The 24546-nt window shown below is 36.1% G+C and overlaps 1 protein-coding gene across 3 annotated transcripts in view; it reads left to right on the forward strand.

The window, feature by feature from the left end:
* REV3L (REV3 like, DNA directed polymerase zeta catalytic subunit) overlaps positions 1-24546 on the forward strand; it is a 175499-nt gene that overhangs the window by 114890 nt on the left and 36063 nt on the right. For all 3 annotated transcript variants that reach the window (XM_065911638.1, XM_065911639.1, XM_065911640.1), the window contains 5 exons: positions 2283-2475; positions 4280-4391; positions 10310-10425; positions 13186-13304; positions 21595-21713. In XM_065911638.1, the coding sequence (XP_065767710.1) occupies positions 2283-2475; positions 4280-4391; positions 10310-10425; positions 13186-13304; positions 21595-21713 (659 nt within the window). The remainder of the gene's footprint in view (positions 1-2282; positions 2476-4279; positions 4392-10309; positions 10426-13185; positions 13305-21594; positions 21714-24546) is intronic.

Here is a 24546-nt window from a genome sequence, read left to right on the forward strand (position 1 = left end):
AAGTTGCTCATAGCTTCCTCACACGCTTTTTGCATCTCAAGGCACAGTCCAAATCGCCGCCTGGTGGTCAGATAGGGAATGCACCAAAAAAAAATACTGTACTGTATTCCTTTTACTAGGAAATTGTGCTCCAAGCATTTTTCCTGTTTTACATTACCCTGAGCTGATTTCTCTCTCTCTCTTCTACACATAAAGTACTCAGTACAGAAAAAGAGGTTTGTATTACCTTTTCTTACCCCCTTCTTTACTGATCACACTCAGTAAATCTCTTTCCATCTCATCATTCCATATGTTGGCTTAAAAAAAATACCCCTAAGAACTATAATGCATTTTATATTGAGGAATGAAAAGGCAAAATTGGAATGTGAAATTTGGCCTAGTGTGTAAATAAATCAACCTCCAGAACTCTTTTGGCCCGAAATTGTCTTCAGTCTTCTCCATAGTTTTTCCACATGTTCCTTCTTTTCTAATTAAACTGATTTTTTGTTTTGTTTAGGTTTAGGGAGAAGGTTTCCATTTCACAATTTTTGGAGATTTGTTTTATTCCATATACCTATACATGCATACTTAATGTTCTTTATATTTTAAAAAGTACTTAATACCAAATTTACTGATGAATGCATGGACTATTACATGTACATGGTAAAAAAACTTCAAGACAAAAATATTTACATTGAAAAGTAAGCTTCTCTCCCACCTGAATTCCCTTCCCCAAAACAATAAACAGTTTTGTGTTTTTTGTCTCTTTACAGACATTTTCTATGCATGTGCTTAGTATATTACACTCATTTATTCCATTTTATCACTGTATTATGGTGATCTTTCCATATTAGGAGATAGAGATCTGGCTCATTCTTTTCAAAATGTTAAAGGTTACAGAGTATTCATTCTGTGTAGCATTTATGTATGCCACCTAATTTATTGGCAGTAACCAGTTCCAAACTGATAGAGATTTAGGTTTTTAGTCATTTATAACTTATAAAAACTGAAAATAGTATCATCCTAGTAAACATCTTTGTACAATTTGTGCATATATTTTGGCTACATACATAGTATATCTTCTGGATACATTCTCAAGAGTAGGAACGCTAGATTGAAGGACATGTCTTGTTTTTAATGGAAATAATTGATTTACAGTATTAAATGTTTCAGGTATATAGTGATTCAATATTTTTATAGATTGTACTCCATTTAAAGTTATTATAAAATAATCGCTGTATTTCCTTGTGCTTACAATATATCCTTGTTGCTTATTTATTTTATACATAATATTTTGTACCTCTTAATTCTCTATCCTGTCGTGACTTTACCCCCTTCTCTTCCCGGGGTAACCACTAATTTGTTCTGTCTTTATAAAATTTTGATTGATATTGCTTAGTTGTCCTCCAGAGATATCCATTAAATTCTACTCCCATCGCTAAGGAGAATTTCTGCATTTACATTTCTTTAACAGATGGCATGCATGATAAATACAAAATATAGATCCTTTATTGAACTAAGGTGACCTGAATAATTGCAGTATTGTAACAGTAGTCTCCTATTTTCCATTGCCAGATATATGTATAACACTGGTACAGTAATGGCTATAATTCCAGCTGTAATCATGAATCCAATCTATATCTTTTTTTCTTATCCAGAGTTTATTCTTAACTCTGTCTTAGAGAACTAAGCAAGGATTACTGTTAAAGAGTTTTTATTAGCATAGGAAATTAAGTGTAAAAAGCAAAAATAATACGTTTTTTGGATTATATGTCAAAGAGAAAATGTGCGTGTTCAAAAACCTGGCTGTTGTATAGTTGACATCTTACAATTCTTACAATTTTTTTTTTCAGGAAAAACTTAAAAAAATTGCCTATTATATATGAAAGTCTAAGTAATTCTTAGACAATAAATAAGTAGGAGTTTCAAACTCAAAAACAGAACTCCTTTGAGTTTAAAGTTCAGGTAGAACAACAGTTAACTGGATAGAAAGTAACAGACTTTGGTTTGAATGTACAACCTTTTGGCCTAGTCATTCTTTCTCAAATAGAAATTGAGAAAATTGAGAGGCACTGCATGTACTCTAGAGAGAGTTTTTAAAAGAAAAACATGAATTGATTTAATCTGATCTTAGAACTAAAAACCTAGTTTTAATTTGTGGAATGTTAAATTGTGACTGTGTCCTATATAGTCATTTTTCTGTAATTTTCCATATGTATTTCCTCAGAGCCTTAGTGAAATATACTACTTTCAACTTGTCTCAAAAAAATGCTTAAAACCATGGTATTTATTTCCTTTTATAGATACAGAATCTTACCCTAATCAGTGTGGAATTACATGCTCGAACTAGACGAGACTTAGAACCAGATCCTGAATTTGACCCAATCTGTGCTCTGTTCTACTGCATCTCATCTGACACTCCACTGCCGGATACAGATAAAACAGAACTCACAGGTGTAATCGTGATTGATAAAGAAAAGACAGTATCTAGTCAAGGTATTGGTCATTTTTATTAATTTTATACCTACATACCCTAGGAAGTATGTAGGCTTCCTACATACTTCAGACGGTAATGATTTCTGGGTCGGAAAGATTCCCTGAAGGGAATGCCTACGCACTCCAGTATTCTTGCCTGGAGAATTCCATGGACTGAGGAGCCTGGCGGGCTACAGTCTAGGGGGTCCCAAAAAGTTGGATATGACTGAGGGACTAACACTTTCTTTCACCCTGGGAAGAACCTTTTATTGGGGCAGTTTCTATGCTCAGAGTCTAAACCAAACAAGCGTAAAGAACTCCTCTCTACCTTATGGTTAGGAATTCCCTCAAGTAATACTGTTTTGTTGATTATGCATCCATGAGTTTCCTACCATGCACATCTTCTAATCTGTTATTGTATCAGATTAAAGTAACTGATTCCCTAGTGTTAAACAGAACTTTCAAAACCAGGATACAGTCACCTTGGCTTTGATGTATATTGTTTTAGCTATTGCTGTATTCAGTTTGCCACTGTTATATTAGGATGCTTGCACCTATGTTCATGAGGAAGACTGGCATTTAATTTTCATTTCTTACATCGTGCTCATAAAACTTTGGTAATAAAGCTTTGCTAGCCTTAAAAAAAAACTTCTCCCTAAATGTTTGCCGAGGTGAGAGTAGGAAGTGTTGTATATAATTTTGTCTTAGATTCATTATTCTTGAATTATTGTTAGAAGTCAGAAGCAGTACAATATAAAGAGCTTAATAAAATTTCCAATTAGCATGTCTAATTTGATCTAAATATTATATGAAATACTAATTGTTAATGCTGAATTCAAATGATTGTGTATCTATAGGTTGGGTGGACAGTCTTCCTTATATATACATGCTGGTATTTTGCTGCTAATACAGAGTTTTTCTTTGCTTTAAGAAGTTAAGTTATGGACTTTCCTGGTGGTCCAGTGATTAAGACTCCACCCTTCCAGTGCAGGGAGTACAGGTTCGATCCCTGGTCAAGGAACTAAGATACCACATGCCATGCAGTGTGGCAAAAAATATTTTTTAAAAATTTAAAAGTTACTACTATAAGGTAATGGTTTGCAAACTACTTAAGGTATATTCCAATTTTATTGATATTTCTTCATAAATACATATACTTTAAGCTCAGAGGTTCTTCATATAGGATACCACATAAGGCATTTTATAAAATACCAAGTGTTGTTTGGCAGTTTTAAATAGTAATATCTGAATTCAGTCAATTGAGTAGGAACAAAACTGTTCAAGAATTTGCAGTTTAATCAGTGATATGCTTGAGCTGGCTGGTACCAGCTCATGAGCCAATTGCTAAATTTTCATGAATTTTTTGAAGTAGTTGATGTCACATTGGTAATTTGAATTTAGCCATGGTCATAATTTCTCATGTCTTAGAAATAAGCAAGCAGTACAAATCGGGACTTTCTTTTTTCCCCCTATGGAGAGGTGCTTGTAAATATTCTCCAGCATACCACTAATTAAAATATTCTCTACTAAGCAAAGCTCTTCCTATAAAAAGAAATAAAGTAATAAAATTTCTTTTTGGGTGACATGTTGTTATCTAGGGAATTTTGTGAATGTAGACTTCAGGAAAATAGCTGAAAATATAAAATTTGAATTTTCAGTTGCATATTTTACTAGAATACCTTTAAGAAAATTTTCAGGAAACAATTATGTGTTTACTTTGAGGAAGCTGTCTTATTTTAAAATATTCTAGTTGTGTAATTTTACTCAAGTAAGATACTACTACTTAACACAATTATATATAATAAACATTTTGTTTATTTCTTAGATATCAGATATCAGACCCCATTACTTATTAGATCTGGAATCACAGGACTAGAAGTTACCTATGCTGCTGATGAGAAGGCACTTTTTCAAGAAATTGCAAATATAATTAAGAGGTATTGTTTTTATTTCTGATTTTTCCAGCTTTTGTTCCAGTCCTTTTGTGCTATTGCTGAGTAATGTAGGTGAAGGTAAAAAAGAGAAAGTGAGTCCCTTCCTGTGGCCCTTGAAAGAAAAGTTATTCTGGAAAGGATTTTGCTCTCATCTCCAATCACCATCATCAGTTCCATCAGATTAGGGATTAAAAAAAAGAATATTCCATTCTCAGGATTGAGGGGCCGGTGAAAGACAAATACTAGCTTAGTTTCTAATTTTTTCCAGTTAGATTTTAGCATTTTTCTGTGGTGATGAAATAACAACTTAACTATAAAGTTAAGTTGTATCATTGATTAAATAGGGTTCTGCCCTAGGAACCACCATTTCAATACCTTTTTACTTTTTTTTTTTTAAGAAAATGTTTTCTGAATTCTAAACAAATCCATATTTCCAAAAACTTTGGATTATACTCTGTTCATAAATCTAGGACTATCTGGTACATACCCTTTTGTGTACATAATTTCTTAAAAATCTCTTTTGACCATTTGATGTTGGCTTTGATGCTTGATAGTAGAATCTTGTCAAAATTTATGAAAAAGATGTTTTATGAAAGCTGTTTTAATTTAAAAATGAAACAAGTGTATCTCTTTTGCATCTTCTCAAGAGTATAACTCTCAGTGGCCATGTGTTTCACTTTTCTAGAAACTTAAAACTTCTGCCTGTTGCTAGGTTTAGGTTTTTAAATGCCTAAAAAAAGCAGACTGGAAAATACTCTTTGGATTCTGATGTATGGATAAAAGCTGTCCTTGAGCATGTTGTTACAATCAACCCTTTCTGTTTTGCTTTGGAGAACTTTTTCCTATAAAAGTGAGATGATATACTGTATTAAAGATCAGTGATGATATTTTACTGACTCAACATCTGATTGAATCCCAAATGGATTAACACAAACCATTTTGAAAATTAGAACCTAGAAGGGTATGATGAGGTAGGAAGGAGGTTCAAGAGATATGGGACATATGTATACCTATGGCTGATCCATGTTGTTGTATGGCAGAAACTAACACAATATTGTAAACCAATTATCCTGCAATTAAAAAGAATCTTTTAAGAAAGAAAATTAGAACACCAGGAAACATTTTCAAAGAAACAAAAGTTAGATGTCAGAGGCTCAAAGAAAAAAAAAATGATATGCTACTCCCCACCACTCTAGGGAGGAAAAAAGAGGAATGTATTTTTACTATTTATAGTACTGGTGACTGGATGGATTCCCGTCCCTCTGAGACTTACCATTGTCAGTGCTATCTTTTATCTCCTCACACAGCTTGTCAACATGTCAGGTACTTTCAGTGCTCACACTGCAAGCAGCTTAGCAAAAGGAACATGTAAGAGTTTTGGTCAGATACCATTTTATGGGCCAGTGCATATCCAATAATGTCCCTGGGCTTTGTAGGCTTGTGTTCTCCTTGTTAGGTATATTCCTAGCAATAGGATTCACCTGCCAACATTGAGAATCTTGTCAGTCATTTGCAAGTGTAGTAACTTTCTTAAATGTCCATAACATGAATTATACTAGTTGTTAAGAAAAGTGCAGTGAAGAAAATAAAATTAACTTCTGGTTCTTACTCTACATCACATGGCTACTGGAAAGAGAAGAAGAAGAGTCAGATATTAGCATTTCAGTTCTGTAATGTTGTTTATGTATTACTCCAAACAACTCCCTAAAGGGTTATTTCCTTCTTAAACCTCATTTGTTGAGTACCTACTTAACACAGGCTTTGCTAAGAGCGTAGGCTTGGGACTCAGCCATCTCTGTCTTTTTGTCTTTGTCTTGAGCCAGTTACTTATCTCTCTAAACTTTTAATTTCCGCATCTGTAAAATGGGTAATAGGTATTAGAATTAAGTGCAATAAAGCACATAAAACTCTTAGCCTGGTCAGTACTTAAATATTAACTCTGTAAAATACAGTGCTAGGTGCTGAATATAAAACTGAATTAAATACAGATGGATAGTCTCAAAGAGATTTATTGTCTTTATTTTTTCATTCTTAATATTTACTTCCTCAGGTGGCCAACACGTAAAGTCATGTAAATTACTATTAAAAAAGTAAAACCAGATCCATTATGTTCTTGTCACAGTCATTTTTTATCTTTCTCTGTTTCCTTGAACTAATACTTACACATTTCCCCAGCCTCCCTAACTTAAGTTTTGAGTCCTACCGGTCTCTTTTCCCTAGTCAATGCATTAGTCCCTCCTATCCATTTAGCCTCAGAATTAGTTTTCAAGGTCGTTCCTTCTCCTCTCCCCATGCTTGTGGCCACTCCCTAAGTTAGAGCCCTTTCACCTGTCATCTGTACAGGTCTTAGTGTTATCTACAATATAAGTTGTGAAGCAGCTTTTTTCTGCCTAAGCAAATAAAATCATTTTCATGATTCTGGTGCTTCCATTTTCTCCACAATTTTGTTCTTCACTACTAAGTGCATTTACTCAACCTTGTTCTTTCTATAACTTTCAGAAACCTGGTAGAGTGAATAAAATTTACAAAAATTAAAGAACAAGTCACCAAGATTTTGTTACTGTCACCAAATGTTTTCACAGAAGAAATATGGAATCCTTGGAACTTTGAACTTGAAACAGATATCTTATCAGCTACCTCTGGGTCAAAAAATAAATACACATGATAGATCTGAAAATGTTGAAATGACACAGGTTTTCTGAAAGAACCAAATCTTTAATAAATCTATTAAGAGAAGCATTAATGGTAACTTATTTTTTTCAGCAGTCATCTCTGAGCAGTAGTAGTTTACAAGAGACACTTGTTAATTGAGAAAAAATTTTCATAGCTATCAAAAAATAAGTGTATTTAATCAATCTATTAACTATTTACCACAACAGAGCAAGTTGCTGATTGGAAAGATAATTCTTACAATAATAAGATGTTACATGAGTGAAAGAAACTCAGATGAAGATATTGGAAGAACTGTGTAACAATTATAACGGAAGAGCTCTGTAGTAATTTGGCACCCTCTTCATGTTGTACCCATGCTTAGACATGTATATGATAGATACTCCAGCAGCCTTCTAAAGTCTTCTCTCAAATTCAGAATGCTTGTCATCGTTCAGTTGCTAAGTCATGTCTGACTCTTTGCAACCCGATGGACTGCAGCATGCCAGTCTGCTCTGTCCTCCATTGTCTCCCAGAGTTTGCTCATATTCATGTCCATTGAGTCTGTGATGCTGTCTAACCATCTCATCCTCTGCCATCCCCTTCTCCTGTTGCCTTCAGTCTTTCCCAGCATCAGGGTTTTTTCCAATGAGTTGGCTCTTCACATCAGGTAGCTAAAGTATTGGGGCTTCAGCAGTAGCCCTCGCAGTGAATGTTCAGGGTTGATGTCCTTTAGGATTGACTGATTTGATCTCTAGTGGTATGAGAAGTTCAGAGTTAACTGTGACCAAATTGCAATGCCTGTTCTAAGTGAGAAGTGTTAAAGATATCAGCCGCAGGTTCTTTTGTGTGTGCATGGGAATCCTTCACATCTCCTATCCTTGATGATCTTTCGAGACACTTAACCCTTCTGCCCAAGTTTAGACATTATATAGTTTTACAGGGAGATGCGCTCCTCACACAGCTAGTTCATCTTTACTCTGAGAAGAGACTGACATTAATGGAGGAGTTGATGAAGTTGCTATCAACAAAAAGATGTGTTAAGAATCTGGATATTATTTTAGAAGACTAGTGAGCAGGAATAGTGTTGGGAGACTCTTTTTTTTTAAGGCTCTAGGACCTTTCTGGACTTCCTTTTAAAGAATCAGTCTACACTTAACCTCTGATCTCTGAGTCTGAGTCTTGGCCACATTGTTGCATAATGCTTTGCTTTCTTTAGCTTCTCCACACTTATGTTGTAATCCCACTCTTTTGTTCCAGAATTACCAGCAGCATGGGACTTTCTACCAAGAAAACACTTTTATAGGTTGGGGAAAAGATCCATTTGGCTGTTGTATTAAATTTATAAGTTTTATTAAGTGGTTTTCTCAGAAATTTCTGTCCTTTTTATATAGAGGAAAGCATATATGTTATCTGTTTCTCCTAACAAGTTTGAAGTCTCCTTTGTAAGTCTGTAGTGTAACAATGGATCAAAAGCAGATCACCAGATATTGAAATTTACATTAGGGAATGTATTTTATAGGACCCTTAATAGGAAAAAATGAAAAGAATAATACTGCAGAGGTTCGAACCTAGTTCTTTTGACGTCAGCCACTAAATCCTTCAGTATTAAAAATAAGGAGACATTTATGTGACACTCTTATTTTTGTGGTCAAAGTACAAACTAAGGTAATTAAATACCCTTTTAAAGAAAATAGCTATGGAAGAATGACAGAATATTAGAAAATGGTTCTAAACATAGATCTGGTCTGTCCATGATGCATTGAAGTACCATAGATCTGATCTGTGCCACAATTGCAGAGTAGCCAAATATTGCTTACATTAGTAGACTGAGATAATCTTATACTATAGATGTTGGATGATACTTCAAGTGTTAAGTGATATAATCTGGGCAGGTTGGTCATTCCATAATTCTGAATGACTTTAAAGACAGTTATGTGAAACCCAACTTTACAAATTTTTGTGATCTTTCACTCTGCTTTTTGGCTTTTATAAATACTAATACAACAGTCAGGGTCTTCCCTGGTAGCTTAGCTGGTAAAGAATTTGCCTGCAATGCAGGAGACCCTAGTTTGATACCTGTGTCGGAAAGTTCCCCTGGAGAAGGGATATGCTACCCACTCCAGTATTCTTGGGCTTCGCTGGTGGCTCAGACAATAAAGAATCCTCCTGCAATGCAGGAGACCTGGCTCCAGTCCCTGGGTTGGGAAGATCCCCTGGAGGATGGCATGGCAACCCACTCCAGTATTCTTGCCTGGAGAATCCCCATGAACAGAGGAGCCTGGTGGGCTACAGTCCATGGGGTCGCAAAGAGTCAGACATGACTAAATGACTAAGCCCAGCATAGTACAACGATCAAAGTAATTTAGAACTTCTCATTTGATAGCATTGCAGTATTTTTTGCTCAAAAGTTTTTGTTCTCCACTAAGACTGTAATCAGTTCTTGTCTTGCCCACACAGTTTTCCTATGAAAGTAAATCTTCACGCTATTCTTCTGTGTTCTGTAATCAAACTTTTTTTATGGTGGTTACTGTGAAAGTCCTCAGAAGAAGTACACAATGGCTCCTTCTGAGTTAGATGCAGATTGTCAGGTCAGTTCTACCAGTGGAACCATATGACCACAGTGAGCACATTTTTTGCCTAGTTTTTGGTGTTTAGCTTCCCCACATTAATCTCACCCCTATTAATATTTCATTCTTCCATTAAACTAAGTCACCTTCCTCTTAAGTTTAGAGGCAAACTTGTCATTGTTGAGGCCTTTCTTTATGTGAGGACCAAGTCTTTACTAAAATTGGAGGGAAAAGGAAGAAGTTTCCATTTTCTTTCTCAGCATTACAACTGTTTAAGGATAGTAGAGCATAGAGGGGTAGAAAGTGACAACAGAATGACCCGGGAGATCATTTTCAAAATACAGTATCCACATATGCCTTCATACTTCACCCCACCCCTACCCACATTATATCTCAACTTTACCCTCATTCATGCATTTCACTGGTAATGCTTGCCTCCCTCCCCAATTATTAGCAGCCTCTTTGCCAAGTCATATCAAGTCAACACCTAATCCCTAATCTAAGTAGAAACTACTTTTGCTTTACAAAAGTAGCTTCAAACTTAGAACTCTAAATGCCCCATTCCTTCCTATATAGTTAAACACTATATCACCTTTTCCCACCTGAGAAATATAATAAAAAATAGATTTTTAATTTTGTAATTTGTTTAATGAAGAAGCAGTTCCTCTGGTTAAAGGTTTAATTTTTTCATTTCTTCTTCAGGTATGATCCTGACATTCTTCTGGGATATGAGATTCAGATGCATTCCTGGGGTTACCTCTTACAGAGGGCTGCTGCGCTAAGTGTAGACTTATGTCAGATGATCTCTCGGGTGCCAGGTAGGACACACTGTGAATGTTTTTTTGTTCAGCTACAGAACAAATTACGAATAAATAAAGACAAGATGATTGTTTTAGGCTAATTTTTAATACTAAATTGTGTAAGTTCTAGATATTATCATAACTCCATTTTATAAAAATTTGAAAATCAAGAAAAGTGAAAGAAAAATGCTGTAATCACTGCTGTAGATACCGTTAGTATATCTGTTGTTTATTTCCCTTTCAGTCATTTTTCATATACATAACATAGGTCGTTAGGGCTTCTCTACTGGCTCAATGATTAAGAATCTGCGTGCTAGTGCAGGCAACATGGGTTCAATTCCTGGGTTAGGAAGATCCCCTGGAGAAGGAAACGGCAGCTTGCTCCAGTATTCTTTTCCTGGGAAATCCCATGGACAGGGAAGCCTGGCGGGCTACAGTTCATGGAGTCACAAAAGAGTGGGACACGATTTAGTGCCTAAAAAACAAACAACAACAAAAATACAGGTCTTTATTTTTTTAATGTAACTTTAATCACACATATATCCCATTTTTACCCAGCATTTTAACATAAGTATTTTTCTGCTTTATGAGATAGTCTCTATAATCATTATGAAGTACAAAATATTTCTTTGACTTGGCATACCATAATTTTATTTTATTTGTCTGTTTCTATGTTTTAGCTATTTGGTGAGGAAGGAGGAGATGGTAGAGAAACACTAACTGTTGTTTTTTTGGGGGGTGTCAGGCTAAAAAAATTAAATGAATTTTGAAGTCCGTTCCTCAAAAGTGTTATTCTAATTCAAGAGGGAGACAATATTTATGCCAAAATTAATTTTTTTAAATCATTTTTAAAATTATGTTTTCTTTATAGTTACCAAATTTTTAATAACTTTGTTTTAAAGCCCCCCCCCCGCCCCCGCCCCCACACAAGTCTGACTAGGACAAAGTAGCATATAGTTCGAGAGGCTTAAAGGTCAGATACAAAATTAGTAAAACCAATCAAGATACCTCCTGAAAGGAGTTATGAAGTCAACAAAATATCCAATGTGTTGGTAAATAGAAAGAGAAGGGTTGAAACTGGATTCAAGGACAGCAAATATTTTGAGCTTTGCAAAATCTTAGGATAAAAAGATAGCTGCTTTTAGCTTTTCATGGAATTAATTTTTGTAGCTGCTTTGTCCCTTGAGCAAGGAATAGTGATATATTTCAGTTTTTTCATCATTTCATTGGGGATAGGGTTCTGAACATTGAGGATAGGTAGCATGAGTGTTCAGTGCACTTACTAGTTGATTAATTTGTAACAAGGTATATGACTTCAGAATAATGAACGAAACTTCCTGTCCTTTTAGAACATTGCTGAAACAGTAGAAAGGGCATGATTTAAGGAGGCATAGGGAAGAGCACTAGTGGTAAAGAGTTCATTCTGCAGAAAGACTACCTGGGTTCAAGCCCTGGCCAACAGGATTTGGATGTCCAACAGGATAGGTTACTTAACCTGTTGATAACTTCAGTTTGTTCATCTGTAAAATGGAAATGTAATGGAACTTATCTCATAGGGTGATTGTAAAATACTGAGAACAGTGCCTGAGAATGTAATAAACATTGTGTAGGTGTCAAATTGAAACCTTTTTTTAAATTGAATTATAATATTGTGTTAGTTTCATGCAGTATAGCACAGGAAATTATACCCATTATCTTGTAATAAACTATAATGGAATATAATCTGCAAACATACTAAATCACCATGCTAAACACTTGAAAAAATCTTTTAAGCATTATGTCTCTAAAATAAAGAAGAGCGGTAGGTGTGTCTACATGGTCTTTATATCAACTAACCCAGGTTTAGAATGCTAGTTTTTGTTACTACATGACCTGGGGCAAGATAAAACATTTCTGAGTAGAAAGTATAATTTTTATCTTGCACTATAGTACAAACATAATAAAGTAGCTGTATTAAAATAAAGTAATGTTAGTAAAGTTCTTGGACTCAACAGACATTCAAATACCATTGTTGTTCAGTTGCTAAGTCGTGTCTGACTCTTTGCGACCCCATGGACTTGCAGCACACCAGGTTTCCTTGTCCTTCACTATCTCCTGGAGTTTGCTCAAACTCATGTCCATTGAGTTGATGAATATACTTATTATTCCAGAGCCTCTAATCAACAACATTCATTTATACCCAGTGTTATATACTAGAAACACATTTTGATTTCTATTCTAGATATAATCATCAGTTAGAAACTAAACTCAGAAGTCTATATGCTATAAGAGGTATTCTTCAACTAGTTCTCTGTATATAATTAATAAAATTTCATCCTCAGTACAAACGTCATTAATTAACGTCAACAAATTTTTGGAGAATTGTTTAGGTTAAAAATTCTACCATTTTTTTGCAAGAAATGACCAGTTTCATAATAAATATTTTTCATCCAAACACCAAAGAGTGATGTGATATTAGGTATTCATAACAATAGCACCAATAATTATCATATTTAAAGAGAAAAGGATTTATTTTAAAAATACATGTGTGTGTATATATGTTTTATTGTTCAAAGTATGTAGTTTTAAGATACATTTATTTCACAAAATTCTTTTATAACTTAAAGAGGACAGAAGAACCTATCAAAATGATATTCTCTTAAGTCTAACACAAAATAGACTGTGAATTACATTTAATCCTTAATCTTCATCTTCATTTTTATTATTCTCATTTTCTTATGGTTTGCTTGGAAATTTGATTTCTGTGAGTCCTGATGCAGTCTGTATTCATTTCTATAGATGACAAAATTGAGAATAGATTTGCAGCCGAAAGAGATGAGTATGGATCAGATACAATGAGTGAGATAAATATTGTTGGCCGAATTACACTAAATCTTTGGAGAATCATGAGAAATGAGGTAAGGTACTTTATCTGAAATTTGGTTTGGAAGTAAGAGATTAGATCAATATAATGATTTAATCATTACAGAACATTAGTGTAACTTCCTATGTAGTGTATGCTTCTTTGTGAATTACTTTTATTATACTTAAGAGTTTCAAAAACAAAAACTACTTTCTAAAATGCAAAGCTATAAAAGTACTTAACTTCATTATTGATGATTTTTTCCCTGTTTCTGTCTGAGCACAAATAGCATTGGCTATATAGGTCTATAGCTGTCATACAATGTTATCCTGTATATATGGAATGTTATATAATTTCATCACTTTTTACTCTTAAATCATTTTTACACAAGGCCAGATAAACTCAACTTGGCCTTTTTAATTTATTACAGTAAGAAAAATTTAGTGTAGACATGGGAAAGAAGTTTTTGAAATTAGGATATTTAAAACCTAGGTGAAGTCTACGGCCATACCACCCTGAACGCGCCCGATCTCGTCTAAAACCTAGGTGAAGTAATTAGCCTCCAACTAATAAAAATAAATGAAAAAAAAAACCTAGGTGAATTAGAAAGGGACTTCCCTCGTGGCTCAGTGGTAAAGAATCCACTTGCCAAATGCAGGAGACGTGGGTTTGATCCCTGGGTCAGGGAGATCCCCTGGAGAAGGAAATAGCAACCCACCTTAGTATTCCTTCCTGGGAAATCCCATGGGCAGAGGAGCCTACCTGGCTAGTCCATGGGGTCACAAAAGAGTCGGATACAACTTAGCAACTCAACAAGAAATACTGGAAAGACAGTACTTGGAAATAGTTAATAGCACGTTCCAGTTGAGTCTTTGGAGACGCAGACAAGGAGCTTAGGTAATGTGAAACTGTCTTACTAATATGCAGTCACTCTTTCACCAAAAATTTAGGAAAAAAGATATCTACAGTAAATCGGTCTATTCTCAGATTTTGGACTTATAATATCAGATAAAATGTTTACATTTTAAAGAGGATTCTGTTCTTCAACTACTTCCTTTTGAAACTATGTTCTATTTCTATTGTACATTTATTATCTGTTGTGATCTTTTCTGGCTCTCCAGGTATATATAAAAATTTGTATTTGTAAAGTAATTAGCCTCCAACTAATAAAAATAAATGAAAAAAAAATTGTATTTCCAGGCATGTTCTCTGCAATTCTTTTGGGACCTGTCACACAGTAATTCTTCCAGATAAGGAAATACACTCTTTATATCAAATTTAGGTATTCTTGTTTTTAAAAATAATCTTATTCATTCATTCATTCATTTATTTAAGGCTGTGCTGGGTCGTCTTTGCTGCCCGAGCTTTTCTCTAGTTGCTGTGAGTGTGGGCCCCTCTCTAGTTGAGGTGGGAGGGCTTCACGGTCACTCGGTGCAGAGCTTGGGCTCTGGGGCACAGAGCCCTGAGTAGCTGCGCTTCCCAGGCTCTCGGGCACAGGCCCAGTAGTTGCGGCACACAGGCTCAGTTGCTCCGCAGCACGTGGGGTCTTCCCGGACTAGCAATGGAACTCGTGTCTCCTGCATTAGCAGGCAGGTTTTTTTTAACCGCTGAGCCACCAGGAAAGCCTTCCCATTTTTATTTTCTCTCTGCACCATAGACCTGAAGTTATGCTCACATTTTATCTAATTTGAAAATGTACCATATATTTATCTACTTGAGGATAATTTTATCCTGTTGTTTCTTCTTAAAATATTGTCAGCACAATAATGCCCCAGTGATTTCAAAAATACAATTGACCCTCAAACAACAGCTTTGAACTGAACAGATCCACTTACTGATGAATTTTTTTCCCCAATAAATACATACTACAGTATCATACAGTCTGCAGGTTGGTTGAATCTGCAGTGCAGATATGCAGACATGAAGAGCTAACTGTAAAGTTATACACAGATTTTTCAACTGCATGAGGGTCAGTGATCCTAACCCCTGTATTGTTCAAGGGTCAACTGCAATTCCTAGTGACATGGCACAGGATATGAAAGGTACAGAGATTATGAGGTATTTGTTTCGTATATTCTATTATATATTTCAGACTTCAGTCTCTAATATTGCCTGGAATGAACACATAAGTATAAAAACACAAAATTAAATTATTGAGTCTTAGTTTTAGGGGTCTTTTCATTCCTGAAAATTCAAAAGGCAGCTCTAACAATTATAAATTATTAGCTTAAAACTCACAGTTTAAAGAGTAAGTATTTTTTCAAAGTTCAGAACTTTCTTTAGTCCTTAGGGAAAATTCAAGGTCAAGGACTTTCTCTAATTCTAGGCTGAATATATAACGTCTCTGCTCTTTTTTTGTATCTGTGAGGAACAACTGTGAGAAAGTTATGAGTAGGGTAATTTATCCCAGTCTCCCCAAACTTTCCTAGATGAGCCAAATTAGATTTATCACTTTTTTCCCTAACCCAAAGTACTCTTGGCAATTTGGAAATTTCCCTGAAATTCTGAGTACACTTGTGGGAAGTATTGTCCTGTATCTCAAGTTGTACAGAACTTTAAGGGTTATGATTTTGGCCCTAAGAATTTCTTTATATTAGAGGCCCTTAGACTATTTTTTTCTGGATTTAAACAGTTCCAGAAACTCATTTTATCTTTATTTCTTTGTATCTCCCTATGGCACTCAGCTATTTCTAACTCTATTATTGTTTTCTTTAATCTTTATATTTGTTTTTCATATATTTATTAAAAATAATTTATATTTTATATTTTTAAAAAACAGAAGAGTTTGTAAAGTGAAATCCCCTTGTTCTTTCTAGGATACCTCAACAACAGTTGCACCACCCAGGTACAATTTATAGCTGAATGGATATCTTTTTTTAAAACGTTACTTTGGATTTAAAATTTATTTTTTTAATATACTATTAATAGTTTTCACTGTCCTGCATAACTTTAACATAGAATTACTGCTATTCCCTCTAGACTCTTGAATCCTCAGTAACAAAGTGCCTCTTAATAGTACTCATGATATACTTGTTGACTGCGTGAATGAAAGAATAAATGACTCTTCCCCCAAAGGATTTTATTTAGAGAACTTCTAGATATCAACTTAATCCAGGCTTTTCAAGAATTTGCAAAGTAGGTTGGAAATAGATCAGTTTCAACAAATAGTGAACTGATTCAGTTCAATAGCTATTACAGAACGCTATCCCTAGTGCACACATCTGGACAGATATGTTTTAGATTTAGATCAAGTTAAGTTTCATATGAAATTAAGGGTATAGCTGTTTCCTCTATTTTAGCAGGCAGGGAGGCAGACTATTGTTGCAGATATAGTTAGGTGGGTTGATGTGAGGGTGAGAATTTGTGTAAGCTCTCATTGCTTCAGTTTTCTTTTTTCTAATAATTTTAAAAATTTTATTTACTACTGGCTGTGCTTGGGCTTTGTTGCTGCTTGAGCTTTTCCCTAGTTGCAGCGAGCAGGGGTTACTCTTGATTGTGGCATGCAGGTTTCTCGTGGTGGCGCCTCCTTGTGGAGCACAGGCTCAGTAGTTGTGGCGCATGGAACTGGTTGCTCCACGGCATGTGGGTTCTCCTCAGGTCAGGGATCAAATCCATGACTCCTGCATTGGCAGGCAAATTCTTTACTACTGAGCCACAAGGGAAGCCCCTGCTTCAGTTTTCTCTGTGAAATAAGAAGCACTGTTTTCAGCTGAGAGTGAGCAGTGTGGAGGGCCTCTTTGGGTTTGAAGTGAGAAGTGTCATCTAGGAGAATTTGAGAGTGGTTAATTAATAAAATACAGAAGCTAGGCATTGACTACCCAATTGAGATTTGCATCAGGAAAGTAAAGTGATACCTGCCAACTGTGTTCAGATTCACAGATACAAGTGCAGAGTAACAGAGGTTTAGATTTGAGCACAACTTGCAGGCAAACAATTACGGCTTTACTAAAATTGAATTAATTACAAAGGAAGCAAGAGGGGGCAGAGAACCAAATGTTAGTGTGAGGTTAGGATTATGATAACTGACTGTGAAATTGAGCTAGGTTAGGAGCAAAGAGGTCAAGGCACCAAGGGGAGTAAACCAGAAGGAGACAGTGTTAAGAGGATGGGTTGCATGAAATTATGGAGAGGATACAATTACTGGTAAATCACAGGTCTCAGAGTATGATCGTTGGGTTGGTTAAGGTGATACAGAGGCACTGATGTGATTTTCTCTCAGAGGCTTTTCTCCTGGGGGTAGTGTAGAAGGGGAGAAGACCAGAGGTAAGGAAACCAGTAAGAACATTATTGTAATACCTCAAATGAAAGTTGACAGTGATAGCAGGATTCACAAAACCGTTTAGAGAGTATGCAAGAATTGGATGTACAAAAAGATGAAGAAGAAGATATGTCGAGAATGATTATCAGGATTCCGACATAGATGGTTTAAGATCACGTTTAGATGGGAAACTGAAGATTAAGAATAATGAGCATGAGGTATCAGTCATGTATCCACATAAATATACTCAGCAGACATTTAAGTAGGAAAGTCCCAATTGTGGGGTAGAGTGGATGAGAAGTACAGCCTTGGAAGTCACGTTAGAGTGTGGATGCGCTCACCAAGAAGTAAATGGAGAGAGCCAGCAGGGTTGACGCAAGCATAGCGTTTTTTGTGAATGAAAACATTTTGAGAAACAGACAGAGGAATCAGATGCTAAGGAGGAGTAGTCAGATAATAAGTTCTCTGAGGACAGAGAGCATATTTGAAATGAGTGTGGGGGCAAGCAGTGATGTGTATGTATACACATATCTCCCATATATATGGTTTTGATAGACCCTACAGGCGTATAGGAGCCAAATGAGACATAAATGATATATACATTTTGAGGAAAGACAGATCACTGTTGAGTCTGGGTGCAAAGTGAGGAGTGAGTGGGAAGGAGGTACAGAGATGTTCCTGGTGTCAAAGAACACTCTGGGAGATAGACTTGTCACCAATAACTGGTGTGTAGTAGGGTGTAGGGTAAGCAGTTGTAACAAACGAATACCACCCAGCATTAAAGAACGATGGAATATTGTCACATTGAACAGCTATTGAATCTCAAAGGTAAATTTGACAAAAGAAATCAGATAAATTATAGTACATATTAAATGTTTCCATTTAAAGTATGGAAATATGAAGTTTTAAAATGAACAAGCCTAGTCTATAACTCTGGTGAGTACTGTGTGGGAAAGGGCACGAGGCAGCCTCCCAGTGCCCTAGAAATTTCTTCATCTACGTGGTGGTTACATGGATGTATACATACATTAAAATTCATGGGTTCACTATAAATTTGTCTTCAGTTCAGTCGCTCAGTCGTGTCCGACTCTTTGTGACCCAATGGACTGCAGCACACCAGGCCTCCCTGTCCATCACCAACTCACCTACTCAAACTCATGTCCATTGAGTCAGTGATGCCATCCAGCCGTCTCATCCTCTGTCGTCCCCTTCTCCTCCCATCTTCAATCTTTCCCAACATCAGGGTCTTTTCAAATGAGTCAACTCTTCACATCAGGTGGCCAAAGTATAGGAGTTTATATTCAGGACTGATTTCCTTTAGGATGGACTGCTTGGATCTCCTTGCTGTTCAAGGGACTCTCAAGAGTCTTCTCCCAACACCACAGTTCAAAAGCATCAGTTCTGCAGCACTCAGCTTTCTTCACCGTCCAACTCTCATATCCATACATGACTACTGGAAAAACCATAGCCTTGACTAGACAGACCTTTGTTGGTAAAGTAATATCTCTGCTTTTTAATATGCTGTCTACGTTGGTCATAACTTTTCTTCCAAGGAGCAAGCGTCTTTTAATTTCATGACTGCAGTCACCATCTGCAATGATTTTGGAGCCCCCAAAATAAAGTCTGTCACTCTTTCCATTGTTTCTCCATCTATTTCCCATGAAGTGATGGGACCAGATGCCATGATCTTTGTTTTCTGAATGTTGAGCTCTAAGCCAACTTTTTTACTTTCCTCTTTCACTTTTATCAAGAGGCTCTTTTGTTCTTCTTTGCTTTCTGGCATGAGGGTGGTGTCACCTGCATATCTGAGGTTATTGATATTTCTCCTGGCAATCTTGATTCCAGCTTGTGCTTCATCCAGCCTGGCCTTTCTGTATAAAATTTATGTCAGTCAGAACTTTTAATTGAAGACTCTGGGGAATGAGGAACAACTGAGGGAGTAAGGTGATAGGATAATAGGGCCCAGGCACTTCCTCATTGTCTCCTTCCACTTTGTCCCTTTCCTCTTTATTTCCTGGCTCCTCTGCAGTGATTCTCTGAATGCCTCTCCACATTCTGAGGAATTTGTTTCTGAAGTGACTAACCATTGTATATTGCATTTTGACTCTATGAATGGAAAAGTGTAACCATACCTCTTATCAGCCGATTCCTTTATCAGTAAATAAATGGCCAAGGACTACAATACTTTCTTCCTTTATATTAGTTCTGGCTTTGATCTGTTGTACATAGTACATTATTCCAATGTTTAACTCACTTAGATTGCCTTCTAAAACAAATAACAAACTCCTAATTCTTACTTTTAGATTCATATGTCAACTTGTGGAGTAAACCACTCTAAAGATTGGGAACATTCCAAGTATCTTAATTTTAGAGTTCATGTTTCTTTCCTTTTACTTATAGCTGGGATTATAGCTGAGCATTTTTACACTTCTGTGACACTAATAAGACCCAAAGTAGAGTGGATGCTACAAGGTTATAATATTTTAGCCTTAATCTAATTTATGAGATAAACTATTTTATCTATTTTAATCTATCTGAAATAAAATCAACTCAGAATATAGGTCTGCCATCTGCCTCAGGTATTACACACCAATTTCTAAAATTTTACTTAAGTGTAGTTTGAGATGACAGAATCTCCCAGTTAATCCTTATAGATCAACTTACATGGCAGACTTCAAGTTCTCCCATAATGAAAGAGCTGCAAGGTGATCTTTCCTGGAGAGACTTTTTGCTTGTTTTAATGATGATGTATACTCTAGCAGAAGTATTGGTTTGGTCTGAAGTGCTGTACTCGATATTAGGTAATCATGTAACTACCTGAGGTCAGATGTTTGGTTCCATTTTCTATGAAACTAAATAGAAAAAAATTTTAAACTAAATTAAAATATTCATTAACATGTAGAAGAGTCATTCAAGTATGGGGATTAGATAATGAGTTATTTATTTTCAAGGGAAGCACTCCAGGACAATACCAATTTTTCTAAAAATAGTAGTAGTTTACTTCCAAGATAATGTGTTAGTACCTGTTTTATACTGGTGACTTTATAATAAATAGACTCATCCCAAAGTTTAAAAGTCTGTGTATCCAAGTATAAGTTACATACACACACTCCATGAAATATGCCATACTTTGGTGCTGTTTTTCTGGAGATTGATAGAAATTGTAGATAAAGTGAGACCAGTTTGGGTCACTGAACTGAGATGAACTTAATATTCAGTCTCTGTTTTGTACTTGTTGAATTGTAGAGGTAGAAAAGAAAGTATTTTAAAATTGTAATATACAAATGTGAAGTGCTATTTGAACTATTCCTCACAACCTCAAGCTGCCTTAAGAATGGTGACTGTTGATTCCCTAATTTTCATTTACAGTGAAATAACTGTCTTTGTCTAGATTGCTATGTCTTATAGGTATTTATGAGAGGTCATCTAGCTAGAGGTAGATGTTTTTATGAATTTGGACCCTTTTCCAGTATACTTTTCCCAGTAACACAGCTTTCATTTACATACTTTGAAGATAAAGAAACATTTCTGCCTTTTCTTTTTCATCTTTTGCTTTGGGAATGAAGTTAAGTGACTCTATAATGTCTGTGTATTGGGGCTTAGTACTGATGTAATTCTTGGGAGCAGGATGATCACCTGCCTTTAACTAGGTAGCTCATTCTGGAGTCTGTGGGAGCATGTAATCAGCCTGTCATTCAGGACCAGAAAGTAAGTGTGGCAAGAACAGAAAGCTAACCTGCTTGACGATCGCCTGTTTGTCAGTGTTTGTGCTGGCGAGATATAAACAGGAGTGACGAGAACTGGGACCTCTAAAGTAAGTATTGTATGACCACGTTGAATCTTACAGGTCTGATTATTTTTCCAATTAAATGTTACTTTAGTACAAACATTTCTGTCCAGTAGGCTGTGTCTACACAGTTTTAAATTAATTGTGATTAAATTTTAACACAGATTATTTTTACAAGTAGCTTTCATATCATATGAAAAATTAGAAATAATATTTAGAATCTTTTAGAAACCAATTCGCGTGAAAGTATGAGTGTTATTATAATGGAGTTTTTCTTTCTTTTTTTTTTTTTCCCCCTAGGTGGCTCTAAATAACTACACCTTTGAAAATGTGAGCTTTCATGTTCTTCATCAGCGTTTTCCACTCTTTACTTTGCGAGTCTTATCAGATTGGTTTGATAACAAGACAGATCTATACAGGTAATATTTTATAACTCTGAAGAGGATAATATCTCTTTTTAAAAATCAGTAGTGAAAGTGGAAGTCAGTCAGTTGTGTCCAACTCTTTGCGACCCCATGGTCTATACAGACCATGGAATTCTCTAGACCAGAATACTGGAATGGGTAGCCTTTCCCTTCTCCAGGGGATCTTCCCAACCAGGGATCAAACCCAGGTCTCCTGCATTGCAGGTGGATTCTTGACCAGCTGAGCCACAAGAGAAGCCCAAGAATACTGGAGTGGGTAGCCTATCCCTTCTCCATTGAATCTTCCTGACCCAGGAATTGAACCTGGGTCTCGGCTGCACTGCAGGCGGATTATTTACCAACTGAGCTATCAGGGAAGTCCTATTACTGGAGTATAATTTATATACAATAAAATCTACACATTTAAAGTATATTGTGCAGTGACTTTGAAAAATGTATACCCCCTGTAATCGCTATCCCAATCAAGATAAAGAACATTTCTAACACCGAGAAAATTCTCATACACAGCTCTGTCATTAATCTAACTATTCCTTAACCACCCACATAAGTACAAATTGAATTTCTATTACTATAGATTAGCTTTGCAGTTTTAGAACTTTGTATTACTAGAATTATTTACAGACTACCCTTTTGTGTCTGTCTTCTTTTAAGAAACTCAGCATGTTTTTTGAGATTCAACCATGTTGCACAAACCAGAGTTTGTTCCTATTTATATTAATGAATAATATACATTTTTATGAGGATACCACAGTTTACCCAGTCACCTGTTGAGGGACAGTTGAGTTGTTTCTGGTTTGAGGCTATTGTGAATAAAACTATATGCATACGTTTTCATTTCTCTAGGAATGAAATTGCCAGGTCACATGATTAGCATCTTTAATCTTTTAAGAAACTGCTGAATTGTTTGCTTTTCAGTTCTTCTAGTGCAAGACTGCTGGAGACAAATTCTCTCACCTTTATTTTTCTGAATATGTCTTCATCTCACCCTTATATTTGAATGATATTTTCACTAACTCTGGAGTTGAGAATTCTTTTTCTTTCACTGCTGTAAAGATTTTCTTCCCTTTTCCTGTGGCCTTCATTATTTCTGATGAGGAATCAACAGTCATTCTCCTTTTTCCAGTGTATGGAAAAGTCAGGCTTAATGAGTGGATGGCTGCTGCTGCTGTTACTCTGTACACAGAGTACACAGGCTCAGAGTGAAGACGGGTTTATTCACTTCCCCAGGCCCAGAGTTAGTCTTTGATAGTTCCTGTTCTCCTAAGCCCTGGGGATGAGGCTTCTTCAGCATTCCTGCTCGTCCCACCATGGCGATGGACCTCCGCTTTGCATCACTGCCGGGTCCTGGTCCAAGCAGGTTTCCTGACTCTCGCACAGAGGAAAATGGCTTACACTTCTACTCCTGCCTCTGCAGTGGTGTTTCTTTGCCTGAAAGCTATGGTGGGAATGTTTCTTTCCCCTTTCCTAGTGGTAAACAACTGCTGCTTGTACTTGGTACAAGGCCCACAGTTGGAACAGGGGAGGTTTCCTGCCCCTTCCCTCTAGTGCAGCTTTTACTACCAACCTTCTCCCAGCCAGAGACATCTTGGGCATCTCTTCTTTTCCCAAAGATAGTGAATCTCTGCATAAACCCTAAGGATTGGAGAGTTTCCTCCTGGTCCCACAGCAGCTCAAGGTTTCATGTGAGAGAAGGGATGGAGGAAGTTGCAAGGTTTCATTCCTGTGTGCCCTGCCCTACTGTCTAGGGCTTCCAGTGATTCTAAGTAGTCATGCTGGCTCATACATGACCTTTAAGAATTCAATAACACGTTAACTGTTTCCTTCTTACCTGCTTTTATGACAGTTGCCTCTCCCTCCTGTTCTCTACCAAAGATGAAATATGTTAATGTGTCCTGTCTATCCTTCAGTGGGTTTGAAACTATGAAATTTAGTTCACCTGATTCTTTTACAACCTCAACTTACTTTTGGCTTCAATTAAACTTAACAATTTTGTATATTATCCAGGTTTTTATCATTGTTAGACTGGAATGACATGCTTTTGCAGCTTTCTACATCTGAAGCAGAATTATATTTTCCTGGTTGTTTTCAAGTTTTTTTCTTTTTGCCTTTATTTTCCATAATTTACTATGTATATTATACTAACTGACAGTGTCCCACAGATGCTTCAGGCTCTGTACATTTTTCTTCAATTTTTTTTTTCCTAATGATCTATCTTTAAGTTTACTAACTTTCTTCTGTTGTCACCAACCTGCTGTTAAGAACAACCAGTAAATTTTGTATTTCAGTTATTTTTAGTCCCGCATTCTCATTTGGTTTTTTCTTTTGATAGTTTCTGTATTCAGCTGATTTCCCCATCCACTCATTAAGACTGTATTTTTCTTTTAACTTTTTGAATATCTCTTCTTTAGATTTTTGAACATATCTTGTAATAGTTTCTAAATTCAGCACCTGGCCATCTCTGTGTTAGTTTCTGTTGACTGCTTTTTCACTGTGGGTCACGTTTTTTTGTTTCTTTGCATGATTATATAATGGATAGTACTGATGTTCTGTTGTACAGATTCTGTATTTTTATTATCCTCCTCTGAAGCATGTTTATTTTTGTTCCAGCCAGCAATTCAGTTATTGGCTGATCACCTTGAGCTTGTGCATAGCTGCTTTTTATGCTTTGTTAAGATGAATCTCTGGAAAGCTGAAAGTGCTAAGTCCCTCCAAGTTGACAAGACTCGGTCTCTATATTCTATCCCACAGGCCTATTGTTAGTGCTTGGTTTTAGGTATGCCTGCAGTGACCTTTATGCCTTACTCCCAAGACATGGTTTTTCTGAGCT

This window comes from Muntiacus reevesi, chromosome 19 (genome assembly GCF_963930625.1).
Source record: "Muntiacus reevesi chromosome 19, mMunRee1.1, whole genome shotgun sequence".
NCBI classification, from domain to species: Eukaryota; Metazoa; Chordata; class Mammalia; order Artiodactyla; family Cervidae; genus Muntiacus; species Muntiacus reevesi.